Consider the following 26495-nt stretch of genomic DNA (forward strand, 5'->3'; position numbering starts at 1 on the left):
GTGACTTGGAGGGGAACCTGGAGGTGGTGGTGTTCCCACACGCCCGCTGCCCTTGTTCTTCTAGGTGGTCGAAGTTGCGAGTTTGCCAAAGAAGCCTTGGCGAGTTGCTGCAGTGCATCTTGTAGATGGTACATACTGCAGCTGCGGTGCACCAGTGGTGGAGGGAGTGAATGTTTAAGATGGTGGATGAGGTACCATCAAGTGGGCTGCTTTGTCCTGGATGGCGTCGAGCTTCTTGAGTGTTGTTGGAGCTGCACTCATCCAGGCAAGTGGAGAGTATTCCATCACAATCCTGACTTGTGCCTTGTAGAAGGTGGGAATGCTTTGGCGAGTCAGGAGGTGAGACACTTGCTGCAGGATACCCAGCCTCAGACCTGCTCTTGTAGCCACAGTATTTATGTGGCTGGTCCAGTTAAATTTCTGGTCAATAGTGAGTCCTAGGATGTTGATGGCGGGGGATTCGGTGATGGTAATGCCGTTGAATGACAAGGGACGCTAGTTAGATTCTTGCTTGTTGGAGATAGTCATTGCCTGGCACTTGTGGGGTGTGAATGTTCTTGCCACTAATTAACCCAAGCCTGAAAGTCATCCAAGTCATTCGATCATGGATTGCTGCATTCGGCCATGGTAGTAATCTCCGGATTACTCCCAGTGCCATGAGCTAGTGAGTACAGAAATAGGAGGATAGAGCAGATGAATATGTGGCTGGAGAGATGGTTCAGGCGGAAGGGCTTTAGTTTCCTGAGGCATTGGGACCGCTTCTGGGGGAGGTGGGACCTGTACAAGCCGGACTGGTTGCACCTCAACAGAGCCGGGACCAATATCCTCACGGGGGATTTGCTAGTGCTGTTGGGGAGGGTTTAAACTAGCTTGGCAGGGGGATCAGAACCTGAAAATAGATTCAGTAGGGAGGGGAGTAAAGCTGGAATTAGAAAGCAAAAATAAAGAAAGTGAGTTTGAAGGAGAGAGGAAACAAGCAGGAAAAAAGGGTAAAAGAACAAATTTAAAGGCACTTTGTCTAAGTGCACGTAGTATTTGTAACAAAATAGATGAGTTGACGGCACAAATAGAGACAAATGGGTATGATCTGATGTGGTTGCAAGGTGACCAGGACTGGGAATTAAATATTCAGGAGTATTTGACAATCCGGAAGGACAGACAGAAAGGAAAAGGAGGTGTGGTAGCTCTATTGATAAAGGGTGGGATCACTGCAACAGTGAGAAACGATATTGGCTCAAATGATCAGGATGTTGAAACAGTTTGCGTGAAGATAAAGGAATAATAAGGGGAGAAAATCACTGATGGGCATAGTCCAAAGGCCCCCGAACAGTAGCAACTCTGTTGGTCGGAGCATAAACCAGGAAATAGTGGGGGCTTGTTAAAAGGGAACAGCAATAATCATGGGTGATTTTAACCTCCATATTGATTGGACAAATCAAATTGGTCAGGGTAGTCTTAAGGAAGAGTTCATAGAGTGCATAAGGGACGCGTTCCTTGAGTAGTATGTAACGGAACCAACCAGGGGGCAGGCTATCTTCGATCTGGTCCTGTGTAATGAGACAGGATTAATAAACAGTCTCCTCGTAAAGGATCCCCTTGGAATGAGTGATCATAGCATGATTGAATTTCAAATTCAGATGAAGGGTGAGAAAGTTGGATCTCTAACTAACGTACTAAGCTTAAATAAAGGAGTCTATGAAGGTATGAGGGCAGAGTTGGCTGAAGTGGACTGGGAAGATAGATTAAAGTGTAAGACGGTTGATGAACAGTGGTGTACATTTAAGGAGATATTTCACAACTCCCAACAAAAATATATTCCAGTGAGGAGGAAAGGGTGTAAGAGAAAAGATAGCCATCCTTGGCTAACTAAAGAAATAAAGGATGGTATCCAATTAAAAACAAGGGCATACAAAGTGGCCAAAACTAGTGGGAGGACAGAAGATTGGGAAGCTTTTAAAAGCCAGCAAAGAACAACTAAAAAAATGATTAAGAAAGGGAAGATAGACTATGAAAGTAAACTAGCACAAAATATAAAAACAGATAGCAAGAGTTTCTATAGGTATATAAAAAGGAAAAGAGTGGCTAAAGTAAATGTTGGTCCCTTAGAGGACAAGACCGGGAAATTAATAATGAGGAACATGAAGATGGCAGAAACTCTGAACAAATATTTTGTATCAGTCTTTACAGTAGAGGACACTAACAATATCCCAACAGTGGATAGTCAAGGGCTATGGGGGGAGGAACTTAACACAATCACAATCATTAACGAGGTGGTACTCAGTAAGATAACGGGACTAAAGGCAGATAAATCCCCTGGACCTGATGGCTTGCATCCTAGGGTCTTAAGAGAAGTAGCGACAGGAATAGTGGATGCACTGGTTGTAATTTACCAAAATTCCCTGGATTCTGGGGAGGTCCTAGCAGATTGGAATATTTCAAATGTAACACCCCTATTTAAAAAAGGAGGCAGACAAAAAGCAGGAAACTATAGACCAGTTAGCCTAACATCTGTGGTTGGGAAAATGTTGGAGTCCATTATTAAAGAAGTAGTAGCAGGACATTTGGAAAAACATAATTCGGTCAGTCAGAATCAGCATGGATTTATGAAAGGGAAGTCATGTTTGACAAATTTGCTGGGATTCTTTGAGGATGTAACAAACAGGGTGGATAAAGGGGAACCAGTGGATGTGATGTATTTGGACTTCCAGAAGGCATTTGACAAGGTGCCACATAAAAGGTTACAGCACAAGATAAAAGTTCACGGGGTTGAGGCTAATATATTAGCATGGATAGAGGATTGGCTAACGAACAGAAAACAGAGAGTCGGGATAAATGGTTCACTCTCGTGTTGGCAATCAGTAACTAGTGGGGTGCCACAGGGATCAGTGCTGGGACCCCAATCATTTATAATCTATATTGACGACTTGGAAGAAGGGACCGAGTGTAAAGTAGCCTAGTTTGCCGATGATACAAAGATCGGAGGAAAAACAATGTGTGAGGAGGACACAAAAAATCTGCAAAAGGACATAGACAGGCTAAGTGAGTGGCACAAATTTGGCAGATGGAGTATAATGTTGGAAAGTGTGAGGTCACTTTGACAGAAAAAATCAAAGAGAAAGATTGCAAAATGCTGCAGTACAGCGGGACCTGGGGGTACTTGTTGTTGAAACACAAAAGGTTAGTATGCAAGTGATCAGGAAGGCCAATGGAATCTTGGCCTTTATTGCAAAGGCGATGGAGTATAAAAGCAGGGAAGTCTATAGCTATATAAGGTATTGGTGAGACCACACCTGGAATACTGCGTGCAGTTTTGGTTTCCATATTTACGAAAGGATATACTTGCCTTGAAGGCAGTGCAGAGAAGGTTCACTAGGTTGATTCCGGGGATGAGGGGGTTGACTTATGAGAAAAGGTTGAGGTTGGGCCTCTACTCATTGGAATTCAGAAGAATGAGAGGTGATCTTATCGAAACGTATAAGATTATGAGGGGGCTTGACAAGGTGGATGCAGAGAGAATGTTTCCACTGATGGGGGAGACTAGAATTAGGGGGCATAATCTTAGAATAAGGGGTCGCCCATTTAAAACTGAGATAAGGAGAAATTTCTTCTCTGAGGTTTGTATATCTGTGGAATTCACTGCCTCAGAAAGCTTTGGAAGCTGAGACATTGAATAAATTTAAGACAGAGATAGACAGTTTCTTAACCGATAAGGGAATAAGGGGTTATGGGGAGCGGGCAGGGAAGTGGACCTGAGTCCGTGATCAGATGAGCCAAGGCCGTATAAAATGGTGGAGCAGACTCGAGGGGCCGTATGGCGTACTCTGTTCCTATTTCTATGTTCTTATGTTCATTATCTGAGGATTTGCAAATGGCACTGAACACAGTGCAGTCATCAGCGAACATCCCCACTTCTGACCTTATGATGGAGGGAAGGTCATTGATGAAGCAGCTGAAGATGGTTGGGCCTAGGACACTGCCCTGAGGAACTCCTGCCGCGATGTCTTGGGGCTGTGATGATTGAACTCCAAACATCACAACTATCTTCCTTTGTGGTAGTTTTGACTCCAGCCAGTGGAGAGTTTACCCCATGATTCCCATTGACTTCAGTTTTACTAGGGCTCCTTGATGCCACACTTGGTCAAATGCTGCCTTGATGTCAAGGGCAGTCACTCTCGCCTCATGTCTGGAATTCAGATCTTTTGTCCATGTTTGGACCAAGGCTGTAATGAGGTCTGGAGCCGAGTGGTTCTGACGGATCCCAAACTGGGCTTCGGTGAGCAGGTTATTGGTGAGTAAGTGATGCGATAGCACTGTCGACGACACCTTCCATCATTTTGCTGATGATTTAGAGTATACTAATGGGGCTGTAATTGGCCAGATTGGATTTGTCCTGCTTTTTATGGACAGGACATACCTGACCAGTTTACCACATTGTCAGATAGATGCCAGTGTTGTAGCTGTACTTGAACAGCTAGGCTAGAGACACGGCTACATCTGGAGCACACATCTTCAGCACGACAGCCGGGATGTTGTCGGGGCCCATAGCCTTTGTTGTATCCAGTGTGTGCAGCCATTTCTTGATATCACCATGAAGAAACTTCTTCACTCAGAATTGTGAACCTGTGGAATTCTCTACCACAGAAAGTTGCTGAGCCCAGTTCGTTAGATACATTCAAAAGGGAGTTAGATGTGGCCCTTTTGGCTAAAGGGATCAAGGGGTATGGAGAGAAAGCAGGAATGGAGTACTAAAGTTGCATGATCAGCCATGATCATATTGAATGGTGATGCATACTCGAAGGGCTGAATGGCCTACTCCTGCACCTATTTTCTATGAATGAATCGAATTAGCTGAAGACTGGCTTCTGTGTTAGAGGGGACCTCAGGAGGAGGCCGATATGGATCATCTACTCGGCATTTCTGGTTGAAGATTGTTGCCAACGCCGAATCTTTTGCACTCGCGTGCTGGACTCCACTATCATTGAGAATGGGGATATTCATGGAGCCTCCTATTCCCGTTAGTTGTTCAATGGTCCACCACCATTCACGACTGGATGTGGCAGGACTGCAGAGCTTTGATCTGATCTGTTGATTGCGGGATCACTTAGCCCTGTCTATAGCATGCTGCTTCCACTATTTAGCATGCATGTAGTCCTGTGTTGCAGCTTCCCCAGGTTAGCACTTCATTTTTAGGTGCTGCTCCTGGCATGCCCTTCTACACTCCTCATTGAACCAGGATTTGTCCCCTGGCTTGATGGTAATGGTAGAATGAGGCATATGCCAGGCCATGAGGTGACAGATTGTGTACAATTCTGCTGCTGCTAATGGCCCACAGTGCTTCATAGATGCCCAGTTTTGAACTGCCAGATCTGTTCTGAATCTATCCCATTTAGCACGTAGGTAGTGCCACACAACATGATGGAGGGTGTCCGCCATGTGAAGATGGAACTTCATCTCCACAATGACTGCGCAATGGCCACTGCTACCAATGTTGTCATGGACAGATGCATCTGCAACAGGTAGATTGGTGAAGACGAGGTCAAATAGGTTTTTCCCTCATATTGTTTCTCTCACCACCTGTCTCAGGCCCAGTCTGGCAGCTATGTCCTTCAGGACTCGGCCAGCTCGGTCAGTAGTGGTGCTACCAAGCCACTCTTGGTGATGGACATTGAAGTCCCCCACCTAGAGTACATTCTGTGCCCTTGCTACTCTTCCAAGTGATGTTCAACATGGAGGAGTACTGATTCATCAGCTGAAGGAGGGCGGTAGGTGGTAATCAACAGGAGGTTTCCTTGCCACCTGTGGTGAGTCTGTCCTGCGGTGGGGCAGGACATACCCAGTGATGGTGATGGAGGAGTCTGGGACATTGGCTGAAAGCTATGATTCTGTGAATATAACTATGTCAGGTTGTTGTGTGACTAGTCTGTAGGACAGCTCTCCCAATTTTGACACAAGTCCCCAGATGTTGATGAGGAGGATTGTGTAGCATCGACTGGGATGGGTGTGCCGTTGTCGTGTCCGTATCCGGTGCCAAGGTCAATGCCGGGTGGTCCATCCGGTTTTATTCTCATTATTTTTTCATGTAGTGTTTTTTTTACAACTGAGTGGCTTGCTAGGCCATTTCAGAGGGCAGTTAAGAGTCAACCATATTGCTGTGGGTCTGATATCATCCTTGTAAATCTTCTCTGCAACCTCTCCAGTGCCTCCATATACTTTCTATAACATGGTGATCAGAACTACACGCATATATTTACTAATCAAGATAAGAGTTACAAAACCTTTTAAATGTTGAATCAAGTTTTAAGGCCATGTATGACAAAGTAGATGCAATACATAGTCTAATCTAATAGTTACTATTTTTGATTCTTTCTCCATAGTCTGTGTCAGTAATACTGATTAATACCTAATGTCAGGACTCATTTGCATTGCGAATTGCTGCCCATTAAGAACTTGATTAACTTTAAACAAAATTAAGAATAGAACTTAGGAAAATAAATGGTCAATAGTATTGACAAACAGTAATGTAGAACGGAAATGGGAAATATTTAAAATAGTGTTCAACAGAGTTCCGCTAAAAAGCAAGAACAAGCTAAACACTAATGAGACACCATGGATGATTAAAGACAAAAGGGAAAAATTTGGGGTAATGAAAGAGGCATTCACTAAGTACATGAACAGCAGGGGAGAGCATGACAAGAGAGAAGACAAAGAGATTAGGAGAGAAGTCAAAGAAACAATTAGAAAGGCAGAAAGGAACTATGAAATTACATTATCAGGGAACAGAAAATGAAATAGTAAAATACTTTACAGGCACATGAATAACAAGGAAAGTTGGGATGGGAATAGAACCACTCAGGGATGGACAGGATAATATCACAGACAGCAATAGAGAGATGGCAGAAATATGAAATAATGACTGTGCTTCAGTATTTACCACGGAGACAGAACAGGTGGACATTGTAAAGTCCTGTCCCCTCAGTACAGATTCACACGAGGCATGTAGTGAAGTCAAGGTCACTCTGGACCTGCACCTTTATTTCACAGCTCTGGAATGCTGCACTTGCCTGAGACCTGTCCTTATATACCTGTCTCTTGCAAGTGCACCCCTGGTGGTAAGGTATGCTGGTGGTTACAGGTCATATCTTATTACAGTCATGTATAGCATGTTAGGATACAATTATATATAATAATGTAAGATACATGACATCCATGATATCGGATGATGATATTAGAAGAGATAGCTGCATTTAAAATAAAAAGAGGAGAAATATTAAATAAACTGATCAAACTCAAAGAGGATAAAACCCTTGGTCCGGACGGATTACATCCGTGCATTTTAAAAGAATCTAGGGAAGAGGTAGCAGAGGCATGACCACACATATTTAATAATTTGTTAGAATAAGGTGTAGTGCCAGAGCTAAAAACAGAAAATGCTGGAAATACTCAGCAAATCAGGCAGCATCTGTGGAGAGAGAAATGGAGTTAATGTTTCAGGTCGATGACTTTTCGTCAGAACTGGAAAACGTTAGAGATGTAACAGATTTTAAACAAGTGCAGGTAAAGGGGGAGGGGAGGAAAAAACAAGAGGGAGGGTCTGTGATAGGTTGGAAGGCAGGAGTGATTAAATGACAAAAGATATGATGGTACAAAGCAAAAGGAGATGGTAATGGGACTAGTAAGGAACCAAAATGAGTCAAGAAGAGGTGTAAATGGGAATGGCAGCCATGTGAAAAAATGAGGGCAGAGGTTATGGTCTGAAATTGTTGAACTCAGTGTTGAGTCCGGAAGGCTGTAAAGTGCCTCATCGAAAGATAAGGTGCTGTTCCTCAAGCTTACTTCGTTGGAACAGTATAAGAGGCCGAGGACTGAGAGGTCAGAGTGGGACTGGAGCGGAGAATGAAAGTGACTGGTGACTGGAAGCTTACGGACTGAAAGGAGGTGTTCCACAAAGCGGTCAACCAATCTGTGTTTGGTCTCCCCCATGTAGAAGAGACCGCAACGTGAGCAGTGAATACAGTATACTAAATTGCAAGAAGTACACGTAAATCGCTGTTTCACCTGGAAGAGGCCCTGGACAGTGGAAAGGGAGGAGGTAAAAAGGCAGGTGTTGCATCTTCTGCGCTTGCATGGGAAGGTGCCATGGGAAAGGGAGGGGGTATTGAGGGTGATTGAGGAGAGGACCAAGGTGTCGCGGAGGGAACGGTCTCTCTTCCGAATGTTGGGAGGGGAGGGGAAGGGAAGATGCATTTGGTGTTGCGATCATGGTGGCGGAAATGGCAGAGGACGATCCATTGAATATGGAGGCTGATGGGGTGAAAGATGAGGACAGGAGGAACCCTATTGTTCTGGCAGGGAGGGGAAGGGGCGAGAGCAGAAGTGTGGGAAATGGAACGGACACGGTCGAGGGCCATGTCAGCCATGGTAGAGAGGAATCCTCGGTTGAGGAAAAAGGAAGACATATCGGAAGCACTAGTGCCAGAGGACTAGTGGATAGCTAACATAAAACCTATATTTAAGAGGGGATAGAATTTGTCCAGGGAACTATAGACCAGTCAGCTTAACATTGGTGGTCGGAAAAATAATGGAGAAAATAGAAGAACTTCTGGAAACCAAAAATATAATGATGAATAGTCAGCATGGATTTCAAAAAAAGAAAGTCTTGCTTGACCAACCTCATTGACTTTTTTGAACAGATAACAGAGAGAGTGGACAAGGGTAATGTAGTAGATGTAATTTATCTAGATTTTCAAAAGGCCTTCGATAAAGTACCACATAATATACTAATGAACAAGATTAGTGCATGCAGATTCAGAGGACAAGTAGCAGAATGGATAACTAGCTGGCTTCAAGACAGAAAGCAGAGAGTAAGGGTAAAGGGTAGCTATCCAGAGTGGCACAAGGCAGGACGTGATGTTTCAAAAGGATAAGTGCTGGGGGACCACTGTTGTTCACAATTTATACCAACGATTTAGCCTTTGGAATCAAAAACTCAATTTCTAAATTTGCAGATCACACCAAATTGGGAGAGGGGGGATAGTCAATACTGAGGAGGACTGTAACAAATTACAAGAAGACATTAATAAGCTTGAATAATGGGTATGTAATTGGCAAATGAAAATCAACACAGATAAGTGTGAGGAATTACATTTTGGTAAGAAAAATAGGGATGTCACATATTACTTGAAAAATACGAATCTAAGTGGGGTAGAAGAGCAAAGGGATCCCGGAGTACAAGCACACAAATCACTGAAAGGAGCGACACAAGTTAACAAGGCCATAAAAAAACAAAGCAAGCACTAGGGTTTATTTCTAAAACGATTGAATTGAAAAGTAGAGAAGTTATGCTAAACTTGTATCAAACCTTGGTTAGACCACACTTGGAGTACTGCGTATAATTCTGTTCGCCATATTATAAAAAGGATTTAGAGGCACTGGAGAGGGTGCAGGGAAAATTACAAGGATGATACCAGAAATGCGAGTGTATATCAGGTAAGGATGAACAGGCTGGGTCTCTTTTCTCTTGAAAAAAGAAGGCTGAGGAGTGACCTAATAGAAGTCTTTAAAATTATGACAGGTTTTGATAGAGTAGACGCAGAGAGAGTGTTCCCACTTGTGGGGGAGAGCAAAACTGGAGGCTATCAATATAAGATGGTCACCAAGAAGAAGCTTCTTTACCCTGAAAGTGGTGAGAATGTGGAACTCACAGGGAGTGGTTAAATAATATAGATGCATTTAAGGGGAGGCTAGATAAGCATATGAGGGAGAAGGGAATAGAGGGTTATGCTCATAGAGGTAGATGAGGAAAGATGGGAGGAGGCTCGAGTGGAGCATTAACACTGGCATGGACTGGTTGGGCCGAATGGCCTGTTTCTGTGCTGTATATCCTATGGATGATGTATAGAAGGCACCTCAAGTCACTGGAGATATATCACCAACGATGTCTCTGCAAATCCCCTGGGAGGACAGGCGCACCAACATCAGTGTCCTCGACCAGGCTAACATCCCCAGTATTGAAGCACTGACCACACTCGATTAGCTTCGCTGGGCAGGCCACATAGTACACATGCCAGATACGAGACTCCCTAAGCAAATGTTTTATGTGGAGCTCCTTCATGGTAAATGAGCCAAAGGAGGACAGCGGAAACGTTATAAGGACACCCTCAAAGCCTCCCTGGTAAAGTGCGACATCACCACTGACACCTGGGCGATCCTGGCCGAAGACTGCCCTAGGTGGAGAATGTCCATCCAGGAGGGCATTGAGTTCTTCGAGTCTCAACGCAAAGAGCGTGAAGAGGCCAAGCGCAGGCAGCGGAAGGAGCGCACAGCAAACCAGCCCCACTCACCCCCTCCCTCGACAAATGTCTGTCCCACCTGTAACAGGGTCTGTGGCTCTCATATCAGACTGTTCAGCCATCAAAGAACTTACTTTGGGAGTGGAAGCAAGTCCTCCTCGATTCCGAGGGACTGCCTATGATGATGATCCTATGTAATTTCCCTTACAGCTTGTAATCTTACTGCACTGAAGTGACTGACAACTGTCCCGAGTTCTGTTACATTGTTTGTAATGTGTGGCTTAATCCTTTTCTGCACTGCAGCACTAGACCCCTATGTAGTATATAGTTATACTGAATGTGGTACAAAGCTTAAGTAATGTGAGACATTTGGGCTTACACTGACTTCAGTATCAAGTTATGAACCATGTTTTTTTTAGTAATGCGGAGCTGAAGTGCAGTGTAAGTGGCTCATAAATTAATTGGTGTCAAGTGTATAAGTCATCCTGCATAGCAAGTTCAAGAGCTGTTACTAGTTATGCTATTAATATTTTATATGCAATTTCAAATTGCAACATGTTTATAGTCTGCAATTTGAATCTGAATAAAACAAAGACAATGGCCGGAATTTTAATCTGGCGCGGGTCGATAGGAGGGGTGCTAAGAGGCGGTTGAGAAACCCGGGACAACGGGTTTCCTGCAGGCCCTGCGAATTTAATGACAGGGCCTGAATAACACTTCAAAGCTCTGTTTCCTACCCGCAGCCAGCCAGATGGAGAGGCTGGCTGGTTGCGGGCAGGTAGGCCACAGAGAGGAGGGAGAGGGATCAGAGGGGGGAGGTGGTGATTCGGGCCGGAGGATGATTGTGGGAGGGGTGGGGGAGGGGGGTGGTCAAGGCTGAAGGAGCATCGGGAGTGTGAATCGGGGCGGGGGGAGGATCAGCGGGTGGTCCGGGGCCGGAGGAGCGTCGGGGCCAGAGGGAAAAGGCTAGCAAGTAATCGTGAGCCAGAGGGGGGCGGTCAGAGGCCAGAGTGGACATCGGAGACCTTGTGGGGAGGAGTGAGAGATTGGTGGGGGGCCTGAATCGGAGGCTTCACGGTGGGGTTGTCTGATCGAAGGGGTTGGGTGTGGCACAGACGCTGGATCTAGCAGGTAAGTGGAAAGGCACTTAACTCCTGGATCCAGCAGTGTTGCCTTACTGTAGCTGCCGGGTTCTCCGAGCCTTTTGAAACCAGCCAGAGTTAAATTTGTAATAGTGGATCACCATGAGGCATGCCAGCCTCATTATAATATTTAAATGGGTGACCCACCTCCTGGCAGCGGGTTGGCTGCCCACCCCACTTCCCGTTTTCGTTTAAACCAGAAGTAGGTGGGTTGAGGTCAGAATTCAGCATCTGACCCCAACCCACCTGTTTCTTGGGGTTAAAATTCCCTCTATCCATTCAAGAGGCTCAAAGTTAATTGTTACATTTCAATCTATCACTAAAACGTCTTCATAGAATATAAATCTAGAAATTACTGTGCTATTGTAAACACAGAATGACCTCAATAATAACCCCACCCTCCCCACCGCCCCGCACAATGGGCAGGAGGGTAAATATTTTAAAACGAGGATCATGTCGCCAAACAGTTGCTACGTGCCTTAGCTCACCTCAAAACAGGCATGGGAGGGCCACCTGCATCAGGCAAATGAGGGCCTACTTTACATTAAAAATGAAATGGTGGATGCCGTTTTGACTAATAGATTTGCGATGGCCACACACGGCCAAACCCACTGGAGTGAGTCAGCGGAGTGGTCCGAAGAAATCATGGTACATACATAAATGTAACTTTTCAGAGCATTCTCTGTCAGCCAGTAGGAGCAGGAGGGCTTCTTCCTCAGGCCCTACAAGGGCTTCTTGAGCCTTCTCGGTCTTGGCATTGTCTCTCCTTGTAAACGCGAGCATCTGCAGTCAAAACCCCTCCCCATGGCACTAACTTCATGCCGGTGACCATTACCTTTGTGCTTCGGGCTCCCCTTTCGATTTATGCTCCCGCTTCTCGACCCCGACATCACTCCTACTGGCTTCAGGCGGGATATATTGCTGCATTATAAAATGACCCGGAACTCGCACTAATCCCTCCCGCCCAACCCCTCCCGCCCTGAACATGCCCCAAGTTAAAATCGCCATCTATGTGACAATTCCAAAATTTTATCACTTCATTGGTATACAAGATTAATTGTTTTTGGAAGTCACAGTGGGCCATACTTTGCTTGGCAGGGTATCTAACAGAGCCTGCCGTTAGTTAGACTTGCCCGTACACGTTTAGATTTTTTTATTTTTTGCGTGGCAAGTTGCTGAAAGTGTGAGCTGATAACGTCGCAGCGAGGGAAACTGGGCCTGACCTGAATGAACAGGGCAAGTAACTGTATATCTCCTTAACCAATCAGATTGAGGGATTGGGAAATAAACAGTGCAAGGACTGAGAAGGAATTGGAAATTAGAGAGCATGAATTCAATGCCAAATCAGGTACAGAAAGAGAAATAAAGGGAGAAAAAGGAAGATTGGATTAAGAAAGAAAAAAAGAGATAGGAAAAGTTTTTTAAAAATTAATTTAAAATGTTACATTTTTAAAATCTCCAACTATAATTAAAACCTCATGGAACATAAGAAATAGAAGCAGGAGTGAGCCATTTAATAAGATCATGGCTGATCTCCAAGAAATTCCACACTTGTAATACCCTGTAGTTAATTTTCAGTGCCAGAGAGGTTGACTGGCAGTAATTAACACTTATTACGTTGTTAAAAGTGTACTTATACTGAAGTGGACAAGACTTCGCTTTCTGTGGCAAGTTTAGTTTGTATCTACCACGGAAATACAGCAACTTCCACGCCATTCAGTGCATGTCAATGGTGAGGCAGGAAGTGAGATGCCTTTTTCATGAAGCTAAAGGCAGAGCGATGCAATGTTTGGATATTTGAGTTTAACCGCGCATCTGCCCCTTGCCTGAAGTTGCTGCAGCATTTGCGCATAAATAATGGCAAGTGCCTTAGCCTTACACCGTCATTCTGACAACAAATTTTGACCCAATGATTTACAGTCAATTTGCATAGCTGGGAAAAATATTGCATTCTTTACCACGACTATCCCTTACCTTGCAGCAACCTATTGATCTTGAATGTGCTTGTTTGGAGAAAAGTAAACTTCCTTCTACAATCTAACTGATGGACTCTTTGGATATTGACTCTGCAGGTCGTCTGGATGACTCCTTCGTCATCAAGTTTATAAGAGAGAAGCTATCATCTATGCCTTGCCAGAACCAGGGTTTTATTCTTGATGGCTTTCCTGAGACCTATTTACAAACCAAGGACCTCTTCAGTTGTAAGCTATGTACATTTTGCTATTATAGTTTCACAGTTGTCATCTTGAATTGCAGTTAGTCCCAGTGCAGCATGACACTCCAGCCCAAAGGCACACATTGGTGCTGATTAGAATGAGGTTAGGAACATATTGCAAGTAAAAGAACATTCCATGATAACATACATTTTTTGTTCAAATCTATTTTTAACAAAAATCAAGTCCCGTTCGTTGCCATTTTTCAGTCAGCCTGTCATGGGTTGCAGAAAACAGCAGAAGTTCAAACATACTACAGAAAAATGACAAAGTGAATCCAATGCTGGATGAAGTCCATTCTAGATGATGCTAATGCACCTGTCCCTGATTCACACTTGCTGTCTGTCCTGGTTTTTAAAAAGGATGTGTTAATTTGCAACACCTAAAGCTCTGATTGAGTCTCCTTGATCACAAGGCCTGATTGCTGATTGGTCGCCTTGGAGACTAAGACATGCCCAGCAATTTCTCTGGAATGTGTAATTAGAACCACCCTGCCTTCTTAATCGGTGTAATTCAAGCCATTCTGACTGCTGACTCCAGACAGAACAGAGCTAATTTTGAACAGATAGTGCTCACTCATAGGGGTTAAGATCTCTCACCCCCCCAAATAAGTTCCTGCCCCCACCCCCAAGTTCGTGACCTCCTCCCCTCAGCCCAAGATTGTGAGTTCCACCCCCCCGCCCAAGTTCCTGCCCTACTCACCCCGCCATCCCAAGTTCCTGACCTCCCCCCATGTTCCTGCCCTCACCACCCAAGTTTCTGACATTTTCCCCCCACCCACTCAAGTGCCTGATATTTCCCCTCCCCACCCCCCCCCCACCCAAGTTCCTGACCTTCCCCCATTGCTCCCCCCCCTCCCCCCTCTGGTTCCTGACCTTCTTCCCCTGCCCACGTTCCTTCTTTTCCCACTGCCTCCCCCTCCTCTCGGGTACCTGACCTATTTCCCTGGCCAAAGTTCCTCCCCCACAGATTCATGACCCCACAACAAGCTCATGACCTCCCCCCACCTCCCGCTATAGATGGGGCGTTGTATGTGGGTCATGGATTGTTAACAGGCTTATTGGGTATGAAGTGAATGGAGACAATGTCATGACTTCCATATTTCACCCCATCTTACCATCTAGACCACGTTCTCGCTCTCAACTCCCCCTTTAGAACTGGATCACATTCTTCCCCCATTCCCACTGTGCTCTCCATACTCTTTAGCCGCCCCCCCCGCCCCCACCCCTCATTGAGTTTCTGACCACCACTCTCTCCAATTGCCCCACTCTCTCTCCAATCTCACCCCCTCTCTGATCTCTCCCTCCCTCTTTCTCCAATCACTCCGCTCTCTCTCGCTCCAATCTCTCCCCACTCTCCGATATCTCCCCCATCTCTCCGATCTCTACCCCCCTCTCTCTCTGATCACTCCCCCCTCTCTCTCTCGCTCCAATCTCTCCCCCCTCTCTCCCCACTTGCTCTCTCCGATCTCTCTCCCCTCTCTCCCCCTCGCTCTCTCCGATCTCTCCCCTCACTCTCTCTCCAATCTCTACCCCCCCTCTCTCTCTGATCACTCCCCCCTCTCTCGCTCCGATCTCTCCCCCCCTCTCTCTCCGATCTCTCCCCTCTCTCCAATCTCTCCCCCTCTCTCCGATCTCTCTCCCCCCTCCAATCTCTACCCACTCTCTCCAATCCCTACTCCCTCTCTCCCTCTCTCCGATCTCTCCTACCCTCTCTCTCCTCCCCCCTCCTCTCTTTCCGATCTCTACCACCCTCTCCTCCCTCTCTCGCCCCCTCTCTCCGATCTCTCCCCCTTCCCCCCTCTCTCTCCGATCTCTACCCCCTCTCTCTCCGATCTCTCCCTCCAATCTCTGCCCCCTCTCTCTGATCTCCCCCCCCTTAGAGCTCTCACCCCCTCTCTGTGATCTGTTCCCCCCTTCTCCGATCTCTCCCCCTCTCCAATCTCTCCCCCCCCTCCAATCTCTCCCCCCCCTCTCTCCAATCTCTCTCCCCCTCTCTCCAATCTCTCTCCCCCTCTCTCCAATCTCTCTCCCCCTCTCTCCAATCTCTCTCCCCCTCTCTCCAATCTCTACGCCCTCCGATCTCTCCCCACTCTCTTCGATCTCTCCCCCCCTCTCTCCGATCTCTCCCCTCCCCCAATCTCTCCGATCTCTCCCCTCCTCTCTCTCCCCAATCTCTCTCCCCTCTCTCCTCCCTGTCTCTTCGATCTCTCCCCCTTTCTCTCTCCCCCCTCTCTCTTTGATCTGCCCCACCTCCCTCTCTCTCTCTCTTATCTCTTCCGATCTCTCCCCCTTCTCTCTCTTCGATCACCTCCCCTCTCTCTCCCCCTCTCTCTCCAATCTCTCCAAACTCTCTCTCTCCGATCTCTCCCCACCACCTCTCCCCACCACCCCTCCCCTGTGGTGCTCTCATATGCTTCCCACGAGCCATCCACAGAACCAAAGTGGCTGAGAGCAGAAACGTCCTGGTCAGGAAATGGGGGTGGAAAGGGAAACCTGAAGAGGGGGGGAAAAACATGAGGGCGGGAGTCAAAGAAAATTTTGGGTTTACCAGATTAAAACCTTTAACTGTATTATTCAAACATTTATAGATTAAAGATCTTTGAGAGTTACTTAGAGATCTGGATATATGAGCATAGTCAAGGGTAGAATTAAAGAAAGCCTTTCATGCCATTGAGCACAACTCTTCCAACAGAACTGATGAGATTGAAATATCATGGGCTGTTCTCACTATGCTTAGTCTCCTGAGGGAGCTCAATAGCCACACAAAACTTCCAAAATGATAAGTCAATGTGAAATGTCTCCTTGACTCGCAAACCACAAGCATATATGTCTAACATTACTGTCTATTTCATTCAATCCTGATCAGTTATATTCCACACGTTTCTGCGATGCCAGCAGCGCAGACATGGCCATGTTCTTCAGAACCTGTATTTATCCGTGTCTATACTCATCCTTATTTTTGTCTTGTCTTGTAATGCAGCTGAAGAGGACGAGGAAGAAGAAAGTGGCACCAGCAAAATATCACTATATGAAAGGGCAATTATTCCTGGTTAGTGATCTTTCATTGTATTTATAACTTTTAAAACTATTTCAATAATATCAGTCACACTTTATTATTTGTCACGGCCATGCTGCAAATACTTGTGAAATCTACTGTCTTCACATATAGAATCTCTGCTTCTTCTCCTTAGGCTGTCCCCTGGAATCGAGGATGACTTGCTTCCACACTAAAATGAGTTCTAAGGTGACTGATGAGATCAATGCATCCAGGCCCCAAACTTCATTTTAAAAGGTGGAAGATGCCTGTGAATTCTTTTAACGTGGGATGGCCGTTGCACACCAGCTACCACATGGGCTTCACAGAGCAAGGTCTTGGTCCAATGGCAAGGGGATCCAAGAATCTATCTGTTGATGGTTCAACTTAACAGAATTAAGGGACTTCAGAAAGTCATAAGATCAAATGAAAAGCATGGAATGAGAAAAGATCATCAAGCTTGCCCTCTCCACATGCATAATCTACCCTGTCATTGGAATTTATTCTACCTCTTTGCCTCCTAAGGGAAACATTTGTTTGAAACTCCCTGATCCTCAAAGGTAATCAAGGAAAACTCCAGAATATCTACATGTCGCTGCAGTTTAAACCTGGTGTGAGTGACTCCGCAACCTTGTTTAATTCATCTACACCTGAACTCCCCAACCCCTTCTCCTCCGACTTCCCTACACGCCCTCCCTCGCCCAATCTCACCGTACACGGAAACTCTCAAATCCACACCCATCGCCGTTCCATCAACATCGCCTTTTCTCTGCTCCTGAAGTCCCAATCATCAACAAAGCTTCCTTTGAACACTTCCCTGCCTCCCTTACCACCCACATCCCCCCAACTCCTTACCATCTACCCTTAAAAAAAACCCTCACTAATTCACTTAAAAAAAAACTCCCATGCTCTTGCAGAGAGCCGACACGGGCTCAATGGGCCAAATGGTCTCCTTCTGTGCTGCAACTATTCTATGATTCCTCTGACCCTGCACCTGTAACAACTTCTGTCGATAATTCAAGTCTCTGTATGCTTTCTCTCTACAGAATACATCTTTTCTTTGGAAGCCTCCGATGAGTTCCTGAAAAATCGCGCCTTGAACCTGCCAGAGAGCGTTGTCATGGGAACCCATTATACACAAGAAAGGTTCTTGCATCATCTTGCCCGATACAGGGAACAAAACACAGAAGATGAGACTCTCCTTAATTATTTTGATGAGATTGAGATTCATCCTGTGCACATTGGTAAGCTTTACTGATGTCTATGAAATGGCTGACTGTAGTGTTGTCACTAGAATTTCAGTCTATGCAAATTTTCATATTATATCCATTTGAACTGAAAATAACATGTAGCACAATTCTAGCTTTTGTCCATCCAACTTTAGGTTAGAGAGAGTATTTTGCGCTGTATAACATTGGGGTGTAATACCGAAAATGGTCTTTTCCAGTACAGTCTTTAAGGACATTGCGAGATATTGGGAGTGGGGTGGAGATAGCTAAGTATGCCGAGTGATACTTCTTGAATAACCATGGCCTCTTCAAAATTATTTTATTGCCTTAGTGAGTCAGGGAGGAATTTCCCAGAAATTAGCCGCAAGTAGTTTTCTTTGTTTTTTTTCTTTTGTCTCTGGCAGAAGTTAGCATTATTTCTCCTTCACCATCCCTGAGTATGTCCTGTGCCATCGACCCACCAGAGATGGCACCACAGTGGCATATGGGAGGGAGTGGCCCTGGAAGTCCTCAACCTTGACTCTGCACCCCATGACTTCAGGTCATGGTTTCAGGTCAAGCATGGGCACCACCTACCGCCCTCCCTCAGCTGATGAATCAGTACTCCTCCACGTTGAAGGCCACTTGGAAGAAGCACTGGGGATAGCAAGGGCACAGAATGTAGTTTGTGTGGGGGCTTCAATGTCCATCACCAAGAGTGACAATGTCCAGTGCCATTACTGACCGAGCTATCCGAGTCCTGAAGGACATAGCTACCAGACTAGAACTGAAGTAGGTGGTGAGAGAACCAACACAAAGGAAAAACCTACTTGACCTCATCCTCACCAGTCTACCTGTCACAGATGCATCCGTCCATGACAGCATTGGTAGCAGCGACCACCGTACAAAGCCTTGTGGAGACGAAATCCCATCTTCACACTGAGGTCACCATCCGTCGTGTTGTGTGGCTCACCGTGCTAAATGGGATAGATTCAGAACAGATCTAGCAGCTCAAAACTGGGCATCCATGAGCCGCTGTGGGCCATCAGCAGCAGCAGAATTGTATTCCACCACAATCTGTAACCTCATGGCCCGGCATATCCCTCACTCTACCATTACCATCAAGTCAGGGGACCAACCCTGGTTCAATGAGGAATGCAGAAGAGCATACCAGGAGCAGCACCAGGTGTACCTAAAAATGAATTGCCAACCTGAGGAAGCTGCAACACAGGACTACATGCATGCTCAACAACGGAAGCAGCATGCTATAGACAGAGCTAAGCGATCGCACAATCAACAGATCTGATCAAAGCTCTGCAGTTCTGTCACATCCAGTCATGATTGGGAGTGGACAATTAAACAACCAATGGGAGGAGGAGGCTCCATGAATATCCCCATCCTCAATGATAACGGAGCTCAGCATGCGAATGCAAAAGACAAGGCTGAAGCATTTGCAACCATCGTCAGCCAGAAGTGCCGAGTGGATGATCCATATGGGCCTCCTCCTGACGTCGCCAACATCACAGAAGCCACTCTTCAGCCAATTCAATTCATTCCACGTGATATCAAGAAACGGCTGAGCGCATTGGATACAGTAAACGCTATGAGCCCTGACAACATCCCGGTTGTCGTGCTGAAGACTTGTGCCGCGCCTCTAGCCAAGCTGTTCCAGTACAGCTACAACACTGGCATATATCCGACAATGTGGAAAACTATCCAGGTATGTCCTGTCCACAAAAAAACAGGACATATCCAATTTGGCCAATTACCGCCCCATCAGTCTACTCTCAATCATCAGCAAAGTGATAGAAGGTGTCGTCGACAGTGCTATCAAGCGGCACTTACTCACCAATAACCTGCTCGCTGATGCTCAGTTTGTGTTCCGCCAGGACCACTTGGCTCCAGACCTCATTACAGTCATGGCCCAAACGTGGACATAAGAGCTGAATTCTGGAGGTGAGGTGAGAGTGACTGCCCTTGACATCAAGGCAGCATTTGACCCGAGTGTGGCATCAAGGAGCCCTAGTAATATTGAAGTCAATGGGAATCAGGGGAAAAACTCTCCACTGGCTGAAGTCATACCGAGCACAAAGGAAGATGGTTGTAGTTGTTGGAGGACAATCACCTCAGCCCCAGGACATTGCTGCAAGAGTTCCTCAGGGCAGTGTCCTAGGCCCAACTGTTATATATTGATGTGTGTATCGTCCTGGTACCTTAAATGTAATATAAGCACAATGGTACACCACAGAGGGCGCTGTGGTGGGAAACCTGGAAGTACCTGCAACAGGCAATATAAAAGGCTGACCACCACCCTTAGAGGCACTCTGGAGCTGAACAATAAAGGACGAAGGTCACAGCAATTAGATTAACACCAGACCGTGTGGAGTCAGTGATTTGTGTGCTACATACACCACATTGGCGACAAGGAAGCGGACGAACTCCATGCAACCATGGCTACTCTGGGCTCATTAAAGGACTTTACCGTGGGCAATGATTGGGAGGCCTTTACGGAAAGGCTCGAGTACTACTTCACAGCAAACGACCTGACGGAGGACACGGACACAATGAGAGAGAAGCATAAGGCGATATTGCTCTCCAGTTGTGGAGATGAGGTTTACAGTCTCGTCAGGGATTTGCTGGCACCCGGGAGAGCCAGGGACAAGTCATACGAGGAGCTGACTGAACTCATTCGTGACCAGTTGAAACCGAAGGAGAGCATCCTCACGGCCAGATACAAATTTTACCATCACTGCAGACCCGAGGGCCAGGATGTCACCAAATATGCTGCGGACCTCAGGAGACTCGCGGCGCCGTGTGATTTTGGCGCACACCTTGTCGAGGCATTATGGGACGTTTTCGTTACGGGGATTGGCCACGAGGGCCTCCTTCACAAGCTGTTAGCCACGGAACCCACAGTCACTCTGACAAAGGTCATCACCATCAGCCGGGCACATATGACCTCGACTTGCAGCACCAAGCAAATAATCCACACAGTCTTGAACCCGGCAGGCACTGTCCACAGATAGCGCCCACCACGGACAAAACTGCAGAACGTGGCTCTGCCCGGGGCAGAGAGCACGGACCTCAGGGTCCTGGAACTCAGAGTCCGCTGAGAGGGGCCAATCAAGCAGCACCATGTTGGCGCTGTGGAGGAAGCCATGGGGCTCACCAGTGCAGGTTTGCGGAGTACAAATGCAATACCTGCCACACGAAAGGCCACCTTCAGCGTCTGTGTAAAAGAAATCGGACTCACCATGTAGCTGAGGAGATGGGGGATGATCCACCATCCAGCGAGGAGCAGGCAGAAGATGATGAAGTGTTGGGACTGTACACGTGTACCGACGATTCGCCCCCAGTGATAAGGGAAGTAAAAATCAACGGAGTCCCTGTGAGTATGGAAGTGGACATGGGCTCAGTTCCGTCGTTGATGAGTCGGAGAACTTTTGATAAACTGTGGATTAACCCAGCTGCACGACCCAAGCTGGTCCCGGTCACGGCGAAGCTGCGTACCTACACCAGGGAACTAATACCTGTTCTTGGCAGAGCGATGGTGCAGGTATCCCATGGTTTACCTCTGTGGGTCATTGCAGGCGATGGGCCGACACTCCTCGGCCGGAGGTGGGAACTGGGAAGACTTCACCACTCCACAGACTGCTGCTCCCCGGGGTGCTGCCGTGCCCCGGGTTCCCAGAGAGCAGTGCCGACCGAGCTGGAGCTGCAGCCTCAATCCACCCACAGGCAAGCAGAGCAAGTCCCAGGCCTGGACCTTACACAGAGATCCTGCAGCCTCAGCCCCCACAGGCAAGCAGCCCTGCAGAGAGGGGTCTCGTGGGGGGGGTGAGCCGGCGGGGCGCAGCGGGCGGGGTGCAAAGGGATCCAGGATGTCCAGGATGGCCGGCGGATCGGAGGGACCCACGCAGAGGGAGAGTCGGGCGGCGGCAGCAGCTGGAGGTCAGCGGCCACGGCGGCCACAGGGGAGGCTGCTACGGAGGCCGCGGGGGAGGCGGCAAGTGCGGCCGCTGGAGAGGCCACGACGGCCGTAGGGGAGGTGGTTACGGTGGCCGCCGGAGAAGCGACGACGATGGCCGCAGGAGAGGCGGCAAGTCAGGTGGCAGCGGAGGGGAGCGGAGGCTGCGGCGGTGGAGGGCATCCGGAGCGGCGGAGAGCACGATGGTGGCAGCCTCGGTCCAGAGCAGCAGAGCATCAAAGATGGCGGCGCCCAAGGAGAAGCCTCATGGAATCCTCCTGCATCAAAGATGGCGCCTTAAAAAGGAAATGCACCCGGGAGTCTTAAAAGGGCCTTACCATGTGGTGGTCCCCACAAAGGATTTCTGTAAAGCAGAGCGAGTCTAAAATGAGCTATGTTAATGTGAGATGGCGAATTTATCATAAGAATTAATATTTTAATGCTGAATGGCCATTGTATTTGTGTAAAATAATGGATGTGAAGTACAATTAATGATAAGAGCTAACAAGGAAATCAGGGATCCGTTACCAGTCAATAACTAGTTAATGTACCAGATAACATGTACCATACTAATGCACTGTATATGCCTACCTGCCTTCCGTTGGACTAGTGTGATGTTATGTATTGATGTGTGTATCGTCGTCCTGAGTCCTGGTGGGGGGGAAGTGTGATGTTATGTTTTGATGTGTGTATCGTCCTGGTACCTTAAATGTAATATAAGCACAATGGTACACCACAGAGGGCGCTGTGGTGGGAAACCTGGAAGTACCTGCAACAGGCAAAATAAAAGGCTGACCACCACACCTGAGAGGCACTCTGGAGCTGAACAATAAAGGACGAAGGTCACAGCAGTTAGATTAACACCAGACTGTGTGGAGTCAGTGATTTCTGTGCTACATACACCACACCAACCATCTTCAAGCTGCTTCATCAATGACCTTCCCTCCATCATAAGGTCAGAAGTGAGGATGTTTGCTGATGATTGCAGTGTTCAATTTCATTTGCAACTCCTCAGACGATGAAGAAGTCTGTGCCCGCATGCAGCAAGACCGGGATGACATGAAGGCTTGGGCTGATAAGTGGCAAGCAGCATTCGTGCCACACAAGTGCCAGGCAATGACTATCTCCAACAAGAGAGAGTCTTAACCATTGCCCCATGACATTCAATGGCATTACCATTGCCAAATCCCCCACTATCAACATCCTGGGGGTCACCATTGATCAGAAACTTAACTGGACCAGCCACATAAATACTGTGGCTACAAGAGCAGGTCAGGGGCTGGTTATTTTGTGGCGAATGTCTCACCACCTGACTCCCCAAAGCCTTTCCACCATCTACAAGGATTGTGACAAAATACTCTCCTTGTGAGGGTACGGTGACATAGTGGTTATGTTACTGGACTAGTAACTAGATGTCTAGGCTAATGATCTAGGGACATGAGTTCAAACCCCACACGAAAACTAGGGAATTTAAATTCAATTAATGACATTTTTAAAATCTGGAATTTAAAGCTAGTATCAGTAATGGTGACCATGAAACTACCAGGTTGTCATAAAACCCGTCCCTAATGTCCTTTAGGGAAGGAAATCTGCCATCCTTACCCGGTCTGGCCTATGTGACTCTAGACCCACACAATGTGGTTGTCTCTTAACTGCCCTCAGAAATGGCGTAACAAGTCACTCAGTTGTATAAGGCGGCTCACTGCCATCTTCTCAAAAGCAATTAGGGATGGGCAATAAATGTTGGCCTTGCCAGCGACACCCAAATCCCATGAACGAATAAATGTTTTTTTTAATTGCTTGGATGAGTGCAGTTCCACATCACCCGCTGGATCGGCACCCCATCCACCACCTTAAACATTCACTCCCTCAACCACTGGCGCACTGTGGCTGCAGTGCGTACCAAGTACAAGATGCACTGCAGCAACTCACCAAAGCTTCTTCGGCAGCACCTCCCAAACCAGCGACGCCCACATCACATGAACGAATATAATAAAAACTATTATACTTGTCTCTGAGCCCTCCAAAGGAGATGGTGCTGCTCTCCACAGTTCCACCCACTCAAGGTCTGCAAAGTATAATGGGGACATGGAAAATGTTCATATTTTGTCCACTTAAAACACCCAATAATACAATTATAGATTTTGTTCTTCTACCCTCCTGCCCTTTCTCCGTTAGCTTCTGCCATCTCCGGCTTTTGATTCTTCAAGCTTTGATGGACTTCCCCCACACACTGCCGCCCCCGCCAGCTTGCGGCTCCCTCGTCTCAGCTCCCCACCCGCACATTCTGCCACGGTCTGCTGCCTGGTGTCCACTGTTATCGGACATCTTACCAGATCTGACTTGTCACCTTTCCCAGTATTGGCCCGGCAATGGATGCTAATTGTTTAAAGTGCTTGGTGTGGTTCTATCATACTTATCAGCAATATTTCACACAGAAAAGAATGTTTCTTGCATGTATTTTTAATTCATACCAGAGGGCCTCCTGTGGCATCGCTCACATTGAGTTCGAGGTTGTGGTTTACAGCAACAGGAGTAGGCCATTCAGTACCTCAAGCCTATTCCACCATTCAATTAGATCATGCCTTATGCTATGAAAAGTATATTATTATAATTACAATAAGTATATTAAAAGTATATATACTTAGTGTGAGCGATGCCACAGGAGGCCCTCTGGTATGAATTAAAACTATATGCAAGAAACATTCTTTTCTGTGTGAAATATTGTTGATAAGTATGATAGAACCACACCAAGCACTTTAAACAATTAGCATCCATTGCCGGGCCAGTACTGGGAAAGGTGACAAGTCAGATCTGGTAAGATGTCCGATAACAGTGGACACCAGGCAGCAGACCGTGGCAGAATGTGCGGGTGGGAAACTGAGACGAGGGAGCCGCAAACTGGTGGGGGCGGGGGGGAGGGGGGGGTGGTGGGGGGGGTGGCAGTGTGTGGGGCAAGTCCATCAAAGCTTGAAGAATCAAAAGCCGGAGATGGCAGAAGCTAACGGAGAAAGGGCAGGTGGGTAGAAGAACACAATCTATAAATGTATTATTGGGTGTTTTAAGTGGACAAAATATGAACATTTTCCATGTCCCCATTATATATAGTAATATATTACAATAAGTATATTAAAGTATTATAGTTACAATAAGTATATTAAAAGTATATTATTATAATTACAATATATTGTAATGTATGCACCTGTGAGTATGCTTACAGTTGCATACATTACAATTATCAGGGTCATTAATTGAACAAGTCAATGCAGCAGGGGGTGGCTGGCTCAGAGGCCTCTCTAATTGTCTTCACTCAAACCAACCACTATGAGATATGTTGAACTGCAGGTCTAGCTGACTTTCCCTCTGATTTTCCTTCTCTCGCTCTCCCCATGGGGAAGTTTCTCAGCTGTGTTCAGCCCTATCCCCTGGTGGCACAGTGTGTATGGAAAATCTTGGGTGCTCACGCATTTATTTCTTAAATATAGATAGCTATTTTAATATATGGTTTACTTTTAGCTGTTGACAGAATCATTATTTCTGTGGCTAATAATAAAAGATATAACTCATTAGAATGTGATGTGGATTAAAAGAAAACACATGCTGAAAATCTGAAATAAAAGCATAAAATGTGGGAATACATAGTTGGCCCATCAGTATCTTAAAGAGAAAGATAAGTAGGTTAATGGTCTGGGTTCATTAGAACTGCCATGGTCAAGAGGAAAGCCCATTGATGGGACTGACCAAAACAAGGGTAAGGGGAGAATAACGGGTGGAGATCAAGAATACAGATTGTTAAGTAGTCAACCTCCTTTCTCCTCTGGTTCACAGCAACACGTTTCGAGTAAACACGAGATTTCATAGTGGAGTATACGGAATAGACTTTATTGATACACAGAAAGATAATCAGCCTTTAACTGTGCAGAGAGTGACTTTACCGGTTTCTGTATCTTTCGAGTACACTCTGACAAACTGTTAAAAACCATGATCCTTTATGCACCATATTTTGACGACATCAAAGGAAAATGTCAAAATAACGTATCTATTTCCAAAATTCTTTGAAATCAGACTGGGGCCGAAATTCAACCCTCAGCTCTTTGTCATTTTTTTTCCGAGCGGGGCGGAAGTCGGACATACTGGGGCGGGACAACTGTGTCCATCATAATGGGGAGGAAGTGGAGGCGGGACAGACTCTCCGCCGCTGTCAGTCATCAACTGGTGATGTCATCGTGCTTGTGCGTCAACACGTCTCTCCCCTTCAGTTAAAGGGGAGAGCCATTGCGAGCTCTGCAGCTTTTTAAGTTAATTCCACTGGTCCACCAGGGAGGGTTTCAGCCGGGCCAGTGGCCTGGCATCTAAGGGGGGGTGCCAGGCTGCCTGCTGGCGGCCTGGCCAAACCCGGGGGCATAATTGTCGGACCGACCTGGCAGTTGGCCGACAAAAAAAAAAATAAGATGGCAGCTGCGGCAGTGCACCCTTCCCTTTAATGGAGGCCACACCGCCATTTTACACACACTGCAAACACAGTGCACCAACAGGAAAAAACCGTCGGGAGCACCGAGCGGCGAACAGAAGATTTTCTCAGGTGTATTTTGCTTGCGGGGCAGGACATCGGCCGTGCGCGCTTTGTTGACACACCTAGG

General features: G+C 46.6%; 1 protein-coding gene across 1 annotated transcript in view; it reads left to right on the plus strand.

Annotated features, from left to right (window-relative positions):
* ak7b (adenylate kinase 7b) overlaps nt 1-26495 on the plus strand; it is a 78364-nt gene that overhangs the window by 48103 nt on the left and 3766 nt on the right. The window contains exons 13-15 of the mRNA XM_070879613.1: nt 13504-13632; nt 16627-16695; nt 17727-17924. Of these exons, the coding sequence (XP_070735714.1) occupies nt 13504-13632; nt 16627-16695; nt 17727-17924 (396 nt within the window). The remainder of the gene's footprint in view (nt 1-13503; nt 13633-16626; nt 16696-17726; nt 17925-26495) is intronic.

Source organism: Pristiophorus japonicus, chromosome 4, assembly GCF_044704955.1.
Source record: "Pristiophorus japonicus isolate sPriJap1 chromosome 4, sPriJap1.hap1, whole genome shotgun sequence".
Taxonomy (NCBI): Eukaryota; Metazoa; Chordata; class Chondrichthyes; family Pristiophoridae; genus Pristiophorus; species Pristiophorus japonicus.